Below are 11946 nucleotides of genomic sequence, written 5' to 3'. Positions count from 1 at the left end.
TCTCTGAAATCACTCTTTCAGAATATAACGTGACAAATTAAATTCCCTAATTCTGTTTGTAACATTAAGAAGCACATTTTACTACACTCGGGTCTTGAATTGTTTTTTTTTAGGGTTCTATCGTAGCATAGTATGATTAGGATCTGTTAGCTGCTTCAGTATTGTGTGTTTCGGTTTTGTGTGGTCATGAAATAGTAGATTACTTATTTCTACTCTTCTTACTTACACACTTGATGAACAATGGGATAGATGTTGTTGGACACATGAAGCTGGTTAATGGACAGAGTATTATTGAGACCCCAGTCCTTGACGAAGTGGAGATAGCAAGGGCGAGGCATGTCCTGGTTCATGTGCAGTCACACGAGTATGTTTTTTCTTATTTCTTATACACCCCTTCTCTCTACTTCTATTAATCATTCAGTGATGATATTTTGCAGTGGACCTATGATGAAGCTCTACCTTTGGGACCAGGCTGCAAGAGACTTCTGCAAAAAAAAATCAAATCATACGAAAACACCCCCACCGTGTTATTGGTCATGACCGTTAAAACTAAGAGTCTCGGAGGTTGCGCTTTCTATCTTTAGTAAAGCTTTCTTACAGTTACATATCTACTCTTTGCGTTCTTTAAATGGGTTTTTCTAAATACAACAGGTACTCTTGTCCTCACTTCAATGTCCTCCTCACGTGTTTTTATGGACTACGACGTCCAACCTACGATCGACTACTACTGGTAAATATTTAAGGATGTTTACATGTACTCTTTCCCTACATAACGCAATATGAATGACTGGCTTGATCAATGCTTACTACTCTGTCTCAGGTTGGGCCCTAATCCACAGAGTGCTGAGTGGGTTAATGCAGAAGTTGTTACTAAACGTGAGACACTGACCATAGGAGAAATATACTCCTACATCAAGCAGGGGTCTACTAAGGTACAACTGGGTCTAAATAATTCTTAGTCATTGATCCAAAGCTTTGAGGCTTATGTAGCTTTGCGGTGCAGGAGGCTTTTTTTGAGTGCACGGCTACGATTGATGATGTAGTCCATGGCTCAACCTGGTATTACATTTCATGCAGTAGCTACCATACTAAGGCTACGAAAGGCCCAACTTCGTTGATGTGTTCGAAATGTGGGAAAGTCAACATAGCTGGAGTAGCACAGTATTTACTCTACACTTTGTACTCAGTAACGCTTTGAATGGTATTAGCTTCTGATTTTTTCATGACAGGTACCGTGCACAGATATTTGTCTATGACAACAGTGAGCAAGCGGTTTTTGTACTGCTTGGTGATGCTGGTTATGAGTTGACTGGGAAGCATGCATCATAATTGGTCAGCAGCTATTTTGAGGTAACTTTCATCATTCGGTACCCTCAAATGTTGCGAACTGACGTTGTTGAACTTGACTGTCAGGCTAATGGAAACCAAGGAGTTACCCAAGAGGTGTCTGTGCCGGAAGCTTTAATCAGCACCATCTGTCAAAAACATAACTTTTGTGTGAAAGTTACAAAGCACAACTTAGAAGGGAAGTCTCGATCTTTAACTGTGACCAAGATTCTCCCTCTGGACACTCCAGCAGCAACAGAATATTCGGAGGAAACATTTGAGACTGGAATCAACGTGTGTGAAGCTTCCAAAGTCAGTGTGGATTCTGCAGAGGGGATAAAGAGAACTTGTTGCATTGATGAGATGGGGAAAGCTAAATGCCTTAAGGGTGGGAATTAGAGATTCCGTGTGGCGTTTCATAGCTTGCAAGGGATTGCTTTTAAAGTGTTTCTTTCCAGTTTATTATTGACTCATAGTTTCTTTCGGTTTTCTTAAACTTTTTTATCTACTTTGAACGCTTATTCTGCTTCTTAAGGATTACTTTGTTTCTTTAATTGTTTTGAAATCTAGACTTATAAGAAACAGGTCAATCATTTTTGTGTGTCAACATGTTATCATTTTCATATGTGGACGTGAACCTTAATGCATGAGTGCGAGGGAAGTTACTCACCACCACTTCCAAAAACACAAAAAAAAAATGATGATAGAATATTTCAGCAACCAACTTTCATTAAGCAACATAATTACTCCAGCTTTCATGAACGTGTTCAACGCCAAAATTTAGCTGCTGACCAATATATCAAGTGAGAACCAATCAAGTAAATGATATTTCCTTCCAATAACGTAAGAAAATATTTGCATATCTTAGGCCATGATTTCCTTCCGCATACATCCTTACACATTTAAATCATTCTTAGAAATTCTACACTGTCATTCCGTAAACATATAGATTCTTCCAGCCGCCTCAAACGCAGAATAAAGGTTTCCTCTGCTTCACCTCTCAGGTTCGTCTTCTCCGTTCTTTGTGTGCTTCACCTCTCAGGTTCGTCTTCTCCGTTGTTTGTGTACAGTGTTATTCCGTGAAATTTCTAAAACGTTTTCTATTTCCCAATTTCAGAACCGATACTGAAATCACCATTGGAAGTGTCTACGAAGCTTTAATCAACGCTAAACTACAACCAACTGCGTAAGTGTAAGAATTTTTTAAGCAGCCAACAAAATACAAATCTTAGTCCATCTCTCTAACTGACAATCGGTTTGATTCTAAGGATCGAAATATAAAAGGAATGGAGAACCCACCTCCTCCACCCCTTTCACAAACTGCCGGTAAAACAAATCCTTACTTACGTATTATCCTATAGAAATATTTAATAAGTTGTTGTTTTGAGTGATCCTTTAGAAATTTGATAACTCAAACATTAATTTAGCACCAACAATGTTTTATGTTTTAGTAGTTGACTCAATATTTTTTGTTTTATAGTTGGTTATCCACCTAAGAAAAGCACTGTCAAAATTTTACTCTCATCTGAAAATAATATATATATATATATGGAATAATTTGTTAATTTATTCACCTAAGATTTCTTTGAATATTGTTATCTTAACATTTGATTCAATAATTTATATATATCATTTTTTTGAATTTCTAGGTTTTATTTACACTATTAGAATAATTTGGCAGACAATATAGTCACATATTGAGTGATAGAAAAATATATTGTGCTCGCTCCATTAATCTGTGAGAAAATCTATATAACATCATTAAAAGAATTCATAAAATGTATTAATATCTTGAATTTAGCAGTTAATTACATGACAACATCTTATTTTCACACACTTTTCTAATTTTCGATTGTTGCTGGTTCATAAGGTACTAAGATTTTTAAAGCTTTCAAATGTGAGTTTTGATAATAAAAGAACTAAACTAAATAAAATCTAATTGTCATGCTATTATATATGTTGTCCGTGCTACATATATTTTGATGTATATATATTATTAGTTAATTTAAACATAGGTTAATTATTTATAGTTTGCTTAGAAATTTCCGATAATGTTAAACCTTAAAGTAAAATAACATCACCATCACTGTTAAGCCCATTACACCTAAACCCAATATGTAACTTATACTTAGAAATTTCCGATGATGTTAAACCCTCAACGAAACTGTAACACGTTAGGATAAAAGTCAATTCAACAGAAACAAATAACTCTAAAAAATTAACATCCATGAATAAATGATCATTTAAACCAACGTTAAAAGACAATAAAAGCATCTACTTAAACTCACCCTATTTACCACATTTACACAAAGTCTTCAGCCCCCACAAATACCTCAACAATGAGTAATATACCACTTATATCTCATCGGATTTCACATCAAACAAGATCTACAGGTGGAAACCCAAAGCGAACCCTCCAGATCTACATCCTCAGACCCAATACAACACAATCCGTGATTGATTTTCAATTTCTATCAATGATCGACAGCCAAGGTAATTTAGTGACACCATATCTGAAATCATGGAAGATATGTTAACATATCACGACATTGACCACCCCAATTCAACATACCTTATTGAAGAAACCAAACAATACGTGATGAATGAAGCTAGAGCCAACATCAATACCTTCGCTAATGATCTTCAAGTTACTCTTACTATCAAAGATTACAACCCAAATGCAACATCAAGACTAGACGTTGATCTGATCATTACTGATTTAGAGGATACTAATAGGCCTCCAACTACGGAAGAGGAAATCGATATATGTATCGTATGCTTCGGAAATTACAACCAACACAACAATCTTTGCACCCTTGCTTACGGCCATAGTTTCCATTTCGCATGCATTGACCAGTGGCTTCGCAGAAACATAAGTTGTCCGATATGTAGAGAAAGTAATCTATGATGCCAAGCTTCTCTGAAAAAATAAAAAACAATTATTGAATTCTAAATTGCCATATCAGTTTTGTCTTCATGTTAACTTCATCCTCCTAACCTAATGTTACCGATTACTTGGTGGCGTTTATCTATTTAAACTAAAATACCATTTTTAATAAAGATGATGTTTTTTTTAACTTTTTCCTATTGTTAACATATACTTTCAAAACTAAACATTAATCTAATATCATGTATTCAACATTTTTATGTTATTATCAATTTTTATTTAATTATAAAAATCAATTACCTCAATTAATTTCTGAATTATTATTTAATTATAAGATTATAGAAACACACAAAAAAACTTTGTTGAAATTTTTTAGGTATGTGTTGGTTTTGCAGGAAAAAACCTTCGCTTTATCATAATCCTTATTAAATAAAATATATGGTTACGAGTTATATAGATAAACTTAGTGTATTAATTTCGGCAAAATATTATCATTTCCTAACTAATTATTCTACACATTATTATCGTTATTAGTTTATTTAGATCATAGTTACATTGTAAAATGACTCAGATAATATACGAAGACTGGGAGAGATCTATCCTGATATACGAAGACGGGGAGAGATCCAAAGAGAGGAAATAAAACTATACAATTATTTGTTTGCGGTCCCTACTTTTTTAAATAATCTTCTTCCTCCCATCTTAAGCAATTGCACAAGCATTATATAACATATTTGGCAATAATCTTCTACTTTAACGTTTTTCCTTGGTAACAAATCGAAGTTCAGTCAAACCCTCACGTGGCCACGTTTTTGTCGGTCGGACGAGTTCACATGGTGTAGTCTTGCTTCAAGCACCTACTAACCTTTATATATATGTGTACCATATTTTATACTTACGTTTTTAAATTAAAATTAAGTGTTACCATATTTGAAATCCCATATCTCATTAACATTAATTTAGATTCACTGTATATAGAAATACATATACTAATATGTATAAATAAATACGTGTATCACATGACCATAAAAATATCAAATTAGATTAATACTATACACTAAACAGTGTGTTGTGTTTTCATTATGAAATTGGATTAATACTATATTTAAAGGGATGCTAAGATTTTGAAATTGGTGTCCCAGTTATGCTTCTCAGAAACATAAATCAGAAAAAGGGATTATGCAATGGTACACGAATGATCCTAACCCACGTTGGCGATCGCGTGCTCAATGTCGAGATTATCACTGGCTCCCACATTGGAAAAGAGGTCCAAGAATTGTACTTTGGTATGATGAAACAAAGTTACCGTTCACATTACGTCGGTGGCAATTTCCTATCAGATTGTACTACGCAATGACAATCAACAAAAGTCAAGGCCAGAGTTTAAAATATGTCATCTTATATCTGCCTAAACTGGTCTTCTCTCATGGTCAACTTTATGTGGCCCTCTCACGTGTCACAAGCAAAGCAGGATTAACGATCATCAAAACCGAAGATTCCCACCAGCTGAAAGAAATATTCAAAGGTCTTTCTCCCGACAAAGGTAATTTTAAATAACTTAGTAGTTTTCACTCCCATCATTTTCATAGGTCTTCTGATAAAATATTATATTCACATATTAACAATGCCCGACATATCAACCAAGCGATGATACAATCCAATAAAGAAGAGACTTACACATAGGTTTTTCTCCAGCTAAGCCAGATACAAACTTTTTTATATAAATAGCAATACTACTGTATTTACCTAAATTTATACTAACTAACTTATTCTTATCCAATTTCAGGTCATTCCTTTCTTATGACCCTCAACACAACTTCTGATCTGCGAAAGACTTAATATGTTTCTTACATTATTTATTTTACTTACGACTTTTTTTTCCTTTTAAACAATTACGTAAACTCAATATTCACCAATTTTTCAGACATTTTGGAACACACAATGCTTCAATTTCAAACAAAAATATTGAAACTTATAATCAAAATTCGACTATGACACACTTTTCCGTGCATCGCGCGGAGAGAACCTAGTGTGCTTAAAACTATTTCTTACGTCACAAATAACCAAACAATGAAGTAACTATTTTTAAACATTATATTGTATCTTAGTGACGTAAACATGCATGGAATGCAATATTTTTTTTTATATTACTAAATTATAAATATTCGGAAAGTTTAAAAACGTCGTGTTTATGAACCCTTATTCAAGTTTTTAAAACTCTACTAAATTAAATTATTCTAATATTTTTCAATAATGTGCGATCAAAACTCTTTCTAGTTAGGCTTTGGTATAAATCTTATGGCCTACTGGCTATTTAAAACCGGAAAACTTTTCTAAATAGGTGAACTACAAGCCTTTTTGTCAACAGAAAGCATTGTTGAATTGTTTAAATCGTGTGTTAATAAAATGTAGGGTTTTTTGCAAAATTGACTCAAAACTTGGAGTCAAACAGAAAACTAACCTTTTCTTTTGACTCTTTTTTTTTTGAGATTTTAACCCTACACCTGCATTTTATCTACGAAAATGCCATTAACATTTTTTTTTTTTTCGAAAATGGCTTCTTTACTGTCTCAACCTCATCTTCTTCAAGTATTTACAATATTGCCACTGCAATGAATAGTGGCAACAACCTTGTACGAACTGTTTGGAGCTTTTAATGCCCTTTAATGCACGTAAATCTCTTTACACTCTTTCTGTTTCAATTGTTATGAACTAAAAACAACATTTCTTTCACTTTCTCTCTATATTCATCCAAAAAACTCAAGCTTTTGATTCAAAATATTGGTTATGGTTGACAGAGCCATATTTCTTTCGTTTTGACTTACGGTTGCTTTCGTTTGAGGTTCTGGGTGGTTGGAGAAGACCCTGTGTGCAAACGAAGTCATCTCACCTAGTTTAAGGTACAAATTTGAATTTTTTTTCAAGATCTGTTCGCGTAGAAGACTTACTAGTAAGTCATCTGTATGTAGAAGACTTACTGATGAGTCTTCTGGTCAAACGGACGACTTAAATTAAGTCGTCCAGCTTTGTTTGTTAAAAAAAAAACACTCTAGACGACTTATATATAAGTCGTCTACGAGAAACGGGCTAGTTTTGCATTTGACCGAATCGTGTCAGATCTTTGACTATTTCTGGACGACTTATAATTCAGTCGTCTCTGTGAAAGTTAAAATTTCAATATTTTATGAAAACTTGACGACTTACATGTTAGTTTTGTAATTGAAAAATAAAACTTCATAATTTAACTTTAACAAGACGACTTAATATAAACCTCGCACTGCCTGAGGTGTATATGAGTGCAAAGGAGTGGAACCATTTGAAGTACAATAGAGTCGCTTCGGTGGCTATGACGAACTACAAGACGCTCTTTGAGAAGCATGATAGCGAGAGGTTTAGGGAGTTTTTGGAGGACGTGAAGTCCGGGAAGAAGAAGATGGCGGCTGGCGCGTTGCTTCCTCACAAGATAATCAGTCAGCTGAGCGATGATGGTGAAGTTGGGGCGGAAGTTGCAGAGCTTCAGTGGGCGAGAATGGTGGAAGATGTTGCCAAGAAAGGCAAGATGAAGAACTCGTTGGCGGTCTGTGATGTGTCCGGGAGCATGGCGGGTGTACCTATGGAGGTTTGTGTGGCGCTTGGGTTGTTGGTTTCGGAGCTTAATGAAGAGCCGTGGAAAGGGAAGGTTATCACCTTTAGCGAAAACCCGCAGCTTCATCTAGTCACGGGCTCAAGTCTGAGAGAAAAGACTAAGTTTATCACAGAAATGGATTGGGGGATGAACACGGATTTCCAGAAGGTGTTTGATCGGATCCTAGAGGTTGCTGTTGAGAATAACTTGAGCAATGACCAGATGATCAAGCGGTTGTTTGTGTTCAGCGACATGGAGTTCGACAGTGCAGTGCATACAGAAAACAGTGATATGGACAGTGATTCGGAGGTAGATTATTACTCTGCTCCTTACGAGGAACGGTTGAATATTGCAAAGGAACGGTCCAAGAAGAAATGGGAGACAGATTATGAGGTGGTTCAGAGGAAGTATAAGGAGAATGGTTTTGAGAATGTTCCAGAAATTGTATTTTGGAACCTAAGAGACTCGTCGGCGACACCAGTGGCGGCTAAGCAGAAAGGAGTAGCTTTGGTTAGCGGGTTTTCAAAGAATCTACTGAATCTGTTTCTAGAGGAAGGTGGGATTGTGAATCCTGAAGATGTCATGTGGCTAGCTATTAAAGGTGAGGAGTACAAGAAGCTTGTTGTTCATGACTGAGAAACTTCACTTGCTTAATCTTGTTGTACTCATCAGTTTCTTTGAGTTTACTTTTCGAAAACTTGTTTTTCCATTTTGTGTTTGACCTTGTTTGAGGAAAAAGATGAACCTTGTTTATCTTGTTTTTTTTTTTTGAAGTACCCAAGTCTAATTAGGTATAAAATTAAGAAAATGAAATGATCTAGAAGTTGAAAGAAGAGGCATCACTCTTCGTTTCCTCTTAACTTTGGAATCTTCTCTTTTGGTTCTAATGGAAGTATAAAAGGCAAACTAATATTCTCCAATCTCTCTTTCTTTATCTCGTTATTCCTGTCGTGTCCTCTCACATCCGGTAGTTTCATAACGAATATGTTCTTGTAGATGGCCAAGTTGCTTCATATGATGCGAACCAATCAACAAACAAAGCTTATAAGAGTTGCTTTGAATCCAAAAACATTGATACTGTGAAGAAAAGAGAATCCTTTTTTCGCTCTAGTTACCCGCAGAAAGATCTTTAACTTCAAGAACGACGTACCGGATTTGGCCGCGAAAGCTCAACAAACACACAAAAAATGTGTTGCTGTAAACTAGCTTTACATATTTAGTTATTACATAATGTAGTTGAGTTTAGAACAATGTGGGCAGATGATTCACACATGGGCTTTTGCTAAAAGGGAAGAAGAATATATTCTTTTAACGCGGCTTTATAAAGCTCTTCCTTAAGTCACCGTTCGTTTATTCAAAGATCAAGCACAAAAAGAACATCAAATCTCCAAACTTTTTATTTGTTTTTTATATATTCAATAGCTTCTTTTCACTATAAATTTTATAGGTTTCTTGTAATTGTTGTTTCATCTCATTGTTGGTCTGTTTATTAAGGTTTTATCAATGGAAGCTGGTGCTTTAAACTCAGTGATCAATAGATTGCTTGAAGCTAGAGAGAAACCAGGAAAGATTGTTCAGTTGTTTGAAACTGAGATCAAACAGCTCTGTTTCGTCTCTAGAGATATCTTCTTGAGACAACCAAATCTCTTGGAACTCGAAGCTCCTGTCAAGATCTGTGGTACACTTCTTTCACTCTCTCTCTCTCTCTGACTCTCCTCTGAATTGTGTTCTTATGGAACCGTTTGCTTATAAAAACAGGGGACATTCATGGACAATACCCGGATCTCTTGAGACTATTCGAACACGGAGGATACCCTCCTCGTTCAAACTACTTGTTTCTTGGAGACTACGTGGACCGTGGCAAGCAAAGCCTTGAAACGATTTGTCTCTTGCTCGCTTACAAGATCAAGTTCCCTGAAAACTTCTTCCTTCTTAGAGGAAACCACGAGAGTGCTTCAATCAATCGTATCTACGGCTTCTACGACGAGTGTAAACGCCGTTTCAGTGTCAAGATTTGGAGAATCTTCACCGATTGCTTCAACTGTCTCCCCGTGGCTGCACTCATCGACGACAGGATTCTCTGTATGCACGGTGGGCTCTCCCCGGAGCTGCGTAGCTTGAGACAGATTAGGGACATTCGCCGTCCAACTGATATTCCTGATCGTGGTTTACTCTGTGATCTCTTGTGGTCTGATCCTGATAAAGTGGTTAGAGGATGGGGTCCTAACGATCGTGGAGTTTCCTACACTTTTGGATCGGATACAGTTTCTGAGTTTCTCAAAAGGCTCGATCTTGACCTAATCTGTAGGGCTCATCAGGTTTGTGTTATTGTTACTTGCGTCCAAAGCAACCCGTTTTGTATTTGTTTACGTTTGATGCAAGCAAAGATTTCGTCTCAGGTTGTTGAAGATGGGTTTGAGTTCTTTGCGAATAAGCAGCTCGTGACGATATTCTCAGCGCCGAATTACTGTGGAGAGTTCGACAATGCAGGTGCGATGATGAGTGTAGACGAGGATTTGATTTGCTCTTTTCAGATCTTAAAACCTAATGAGAAGAAATCAAAATTCAGCTTCGGAAGTAGAGGTGGTGTTAAAACTGGCTTCCCTTATCCTAAAGTCAAGGTATATATTAATCCCATAATCTTTTCAGTTTGTGGATCAAATGTATGTTTTTATTTGTGTTAAAGAATAAAAGGATTTATCAAAAAAAAAAAAAATTAAAGGATTTGATTGAATGATTTTGTTTTCGAAATATAATAATGTCGTACTGATCCAACTCTGTTTAAAAGTTTAATGAAATTCTCGATGATCAAAAAGAAAAAAAAAAAGAAGTCATATCGATATATAAATGCAATTTTCTATTAGACTGTTTTTCTGTTGTTTTTTCTATTATACAACTATTACAATAATCTTCGTGTATTATGTATATATGTATTTTTATTTTTTTTGAAAAAGGGCATATATTATTTAATTTTTTGGAATGATTTAACAAGATCTGATCTAAGCTTTAAATTCGCTTTTTCTTTTGCTTTCGAACTAGTAGAAAGATAAAACAATGATGGGTCAACTATGTTATTTTTTTTTTTGTAACTTAAGTCAACTATGTTATTAACCAAAAAAACTTAAAGTAATGCTGATGTTAACTTTATTCGACCAAGTTAACGCATTTTGAGTTTATTTTTCGTTAATAGGATAATTAAGTGTTTTTGTGCTATTTACGTAAGTTAAAGTTGCCTCCCTAAATTATATAATTCTATTTTGTTTTGAACAACTTTGAAAGTTTAAGTTTTGAATCTATTTTATCTTATGAATTCTATAGAAAAGATGAAAAAGCAACATTGTTAAATATGTGATTTTAATTTCTCATTATACATGATTTATATAGTCAGTCATACGTTTAGTGATACCATCATGTTACGAGGCAACTTCGAAATCTCTAATCATTTGATCGAAATATATTTTTAATTCCAGTCGATCCTGAGTTCGCAGAGTTCGAAGCAATACAACTAGTTGAGACTTGAGTGGTTCTGAAAGCGTACAAGTTTCACATACTGTTGTTGGTTCCATAGCACTGAGCATAAGAGCTACTTAGCAATCATGCTACCGTAACAACACCATATCATGGCCAGAGAGCAAGAGGATTTTTGAATTGCGTACTTTTGGAAGCTTCTGTTACTTTTTGGGTTGTTTATAACTTTGCGTGTTTGTTTCTCGATGTAGTTTTGTTTGTAATTGTATTAAATTTGAATAAAACCTGTTTTCTTTTCGACCAAACAACATACATCTTCCTAAAGTTACTTCTTCCGTTTTGGATCTTTTTATTCACAAGGCTTCTGTTAATGAGTCGCAAATAAGCTTAGATTGTTACGGTAGCATGATTGCTAACACAAAATACATTAGTCCAAATGGTGTTGTTACGGTAGCATGATTGCTATGGTGTTGTTATGGTGTTGTTACGGTAGCATGATTGGATGCTACCGTAGCAATCATGCTACTGTAACAACACCATAGCAATCATGCTACCGTAACCATATCATTAGTCGCAAATAACCGTAACAACACCATAGCAATACAACTACGATTTTTTTCTTTCTTTTGGTATCCAACAC

General features: G+C 35.3%; 2 protein-coding genes across 3 annotated transcripts; both read left to right on the top strand.

The window, feature by feature from the left end:
* The first annotated feature begins 1377 nt into the window (after positions 1-1377).
* On the top strand, positions 1378-8598 carry LOC125590549. The gene is made up of 4 exons (XM_048764146.1): positions 1378-1714; positions 2276-2330; positions 2444-2512; positions 7442-8598. Exons 1-4 carry the CDS (start codon positions 1378-1380, stop codon positions 8472-8474), a joined length of 1494 nt encoding a protein of 497 aa, XP_048620103.1. The 3' UTR covers positions 8475-8598.
* A 346-nt stretch (positions 8599-8944) lies between these two features.
* LOC106358418 (serine/threonine-protein phosphatase PP1 isozyme 7) lies at positions 8945-11614 on the top strand. 2 transcript variants are annotated; one of them, XM_013798217.3, is made up of 4 exons: positions 8945-9516; positions 9597-10156; positions 10238-10459; positions 11327-11614. In XM_013798217.3, the coding sequence occupies exons 1-4, from the start codon at positions 9342-9344 to the stop codon at positions 11345-11347; spliced, it is 978 nt and encodes a 325-aa protein (XP_013653671.2). In that variant the 5' UTR covers positions 8945-9341; the 3' UTR covers positions 11348-11614. The 2 variants fall into 2 exon arrangements, with proteins under 2 accessions (XP_013653671.2, XP_013653670.2); XM_013798216.3 differs by having other exon boundaries at positions 8947-9516; positions 11309-11614.
* Positions 11615-11946: the final 332 nt, after the last annotated feature.

Source organism: Brassica napus, chromosome C7 (assembly GCF_020379485.1).
Source record: "Brassica napus cultivar Da-Ae chromosome C7, Da-Ae, whole genome shotgun sequence".
Taxonomy (NCBI): Eukaryota; Viridiplantae; Streptophyta; class Magnoliopsida; order Brassicales; family Brassicaceae; genus Brassica; species Brassica napus.
Note: the sequence above shows the minus strand (reverse complement) of the source record. Positions and strands in the feature narration are given on the sequence as shown.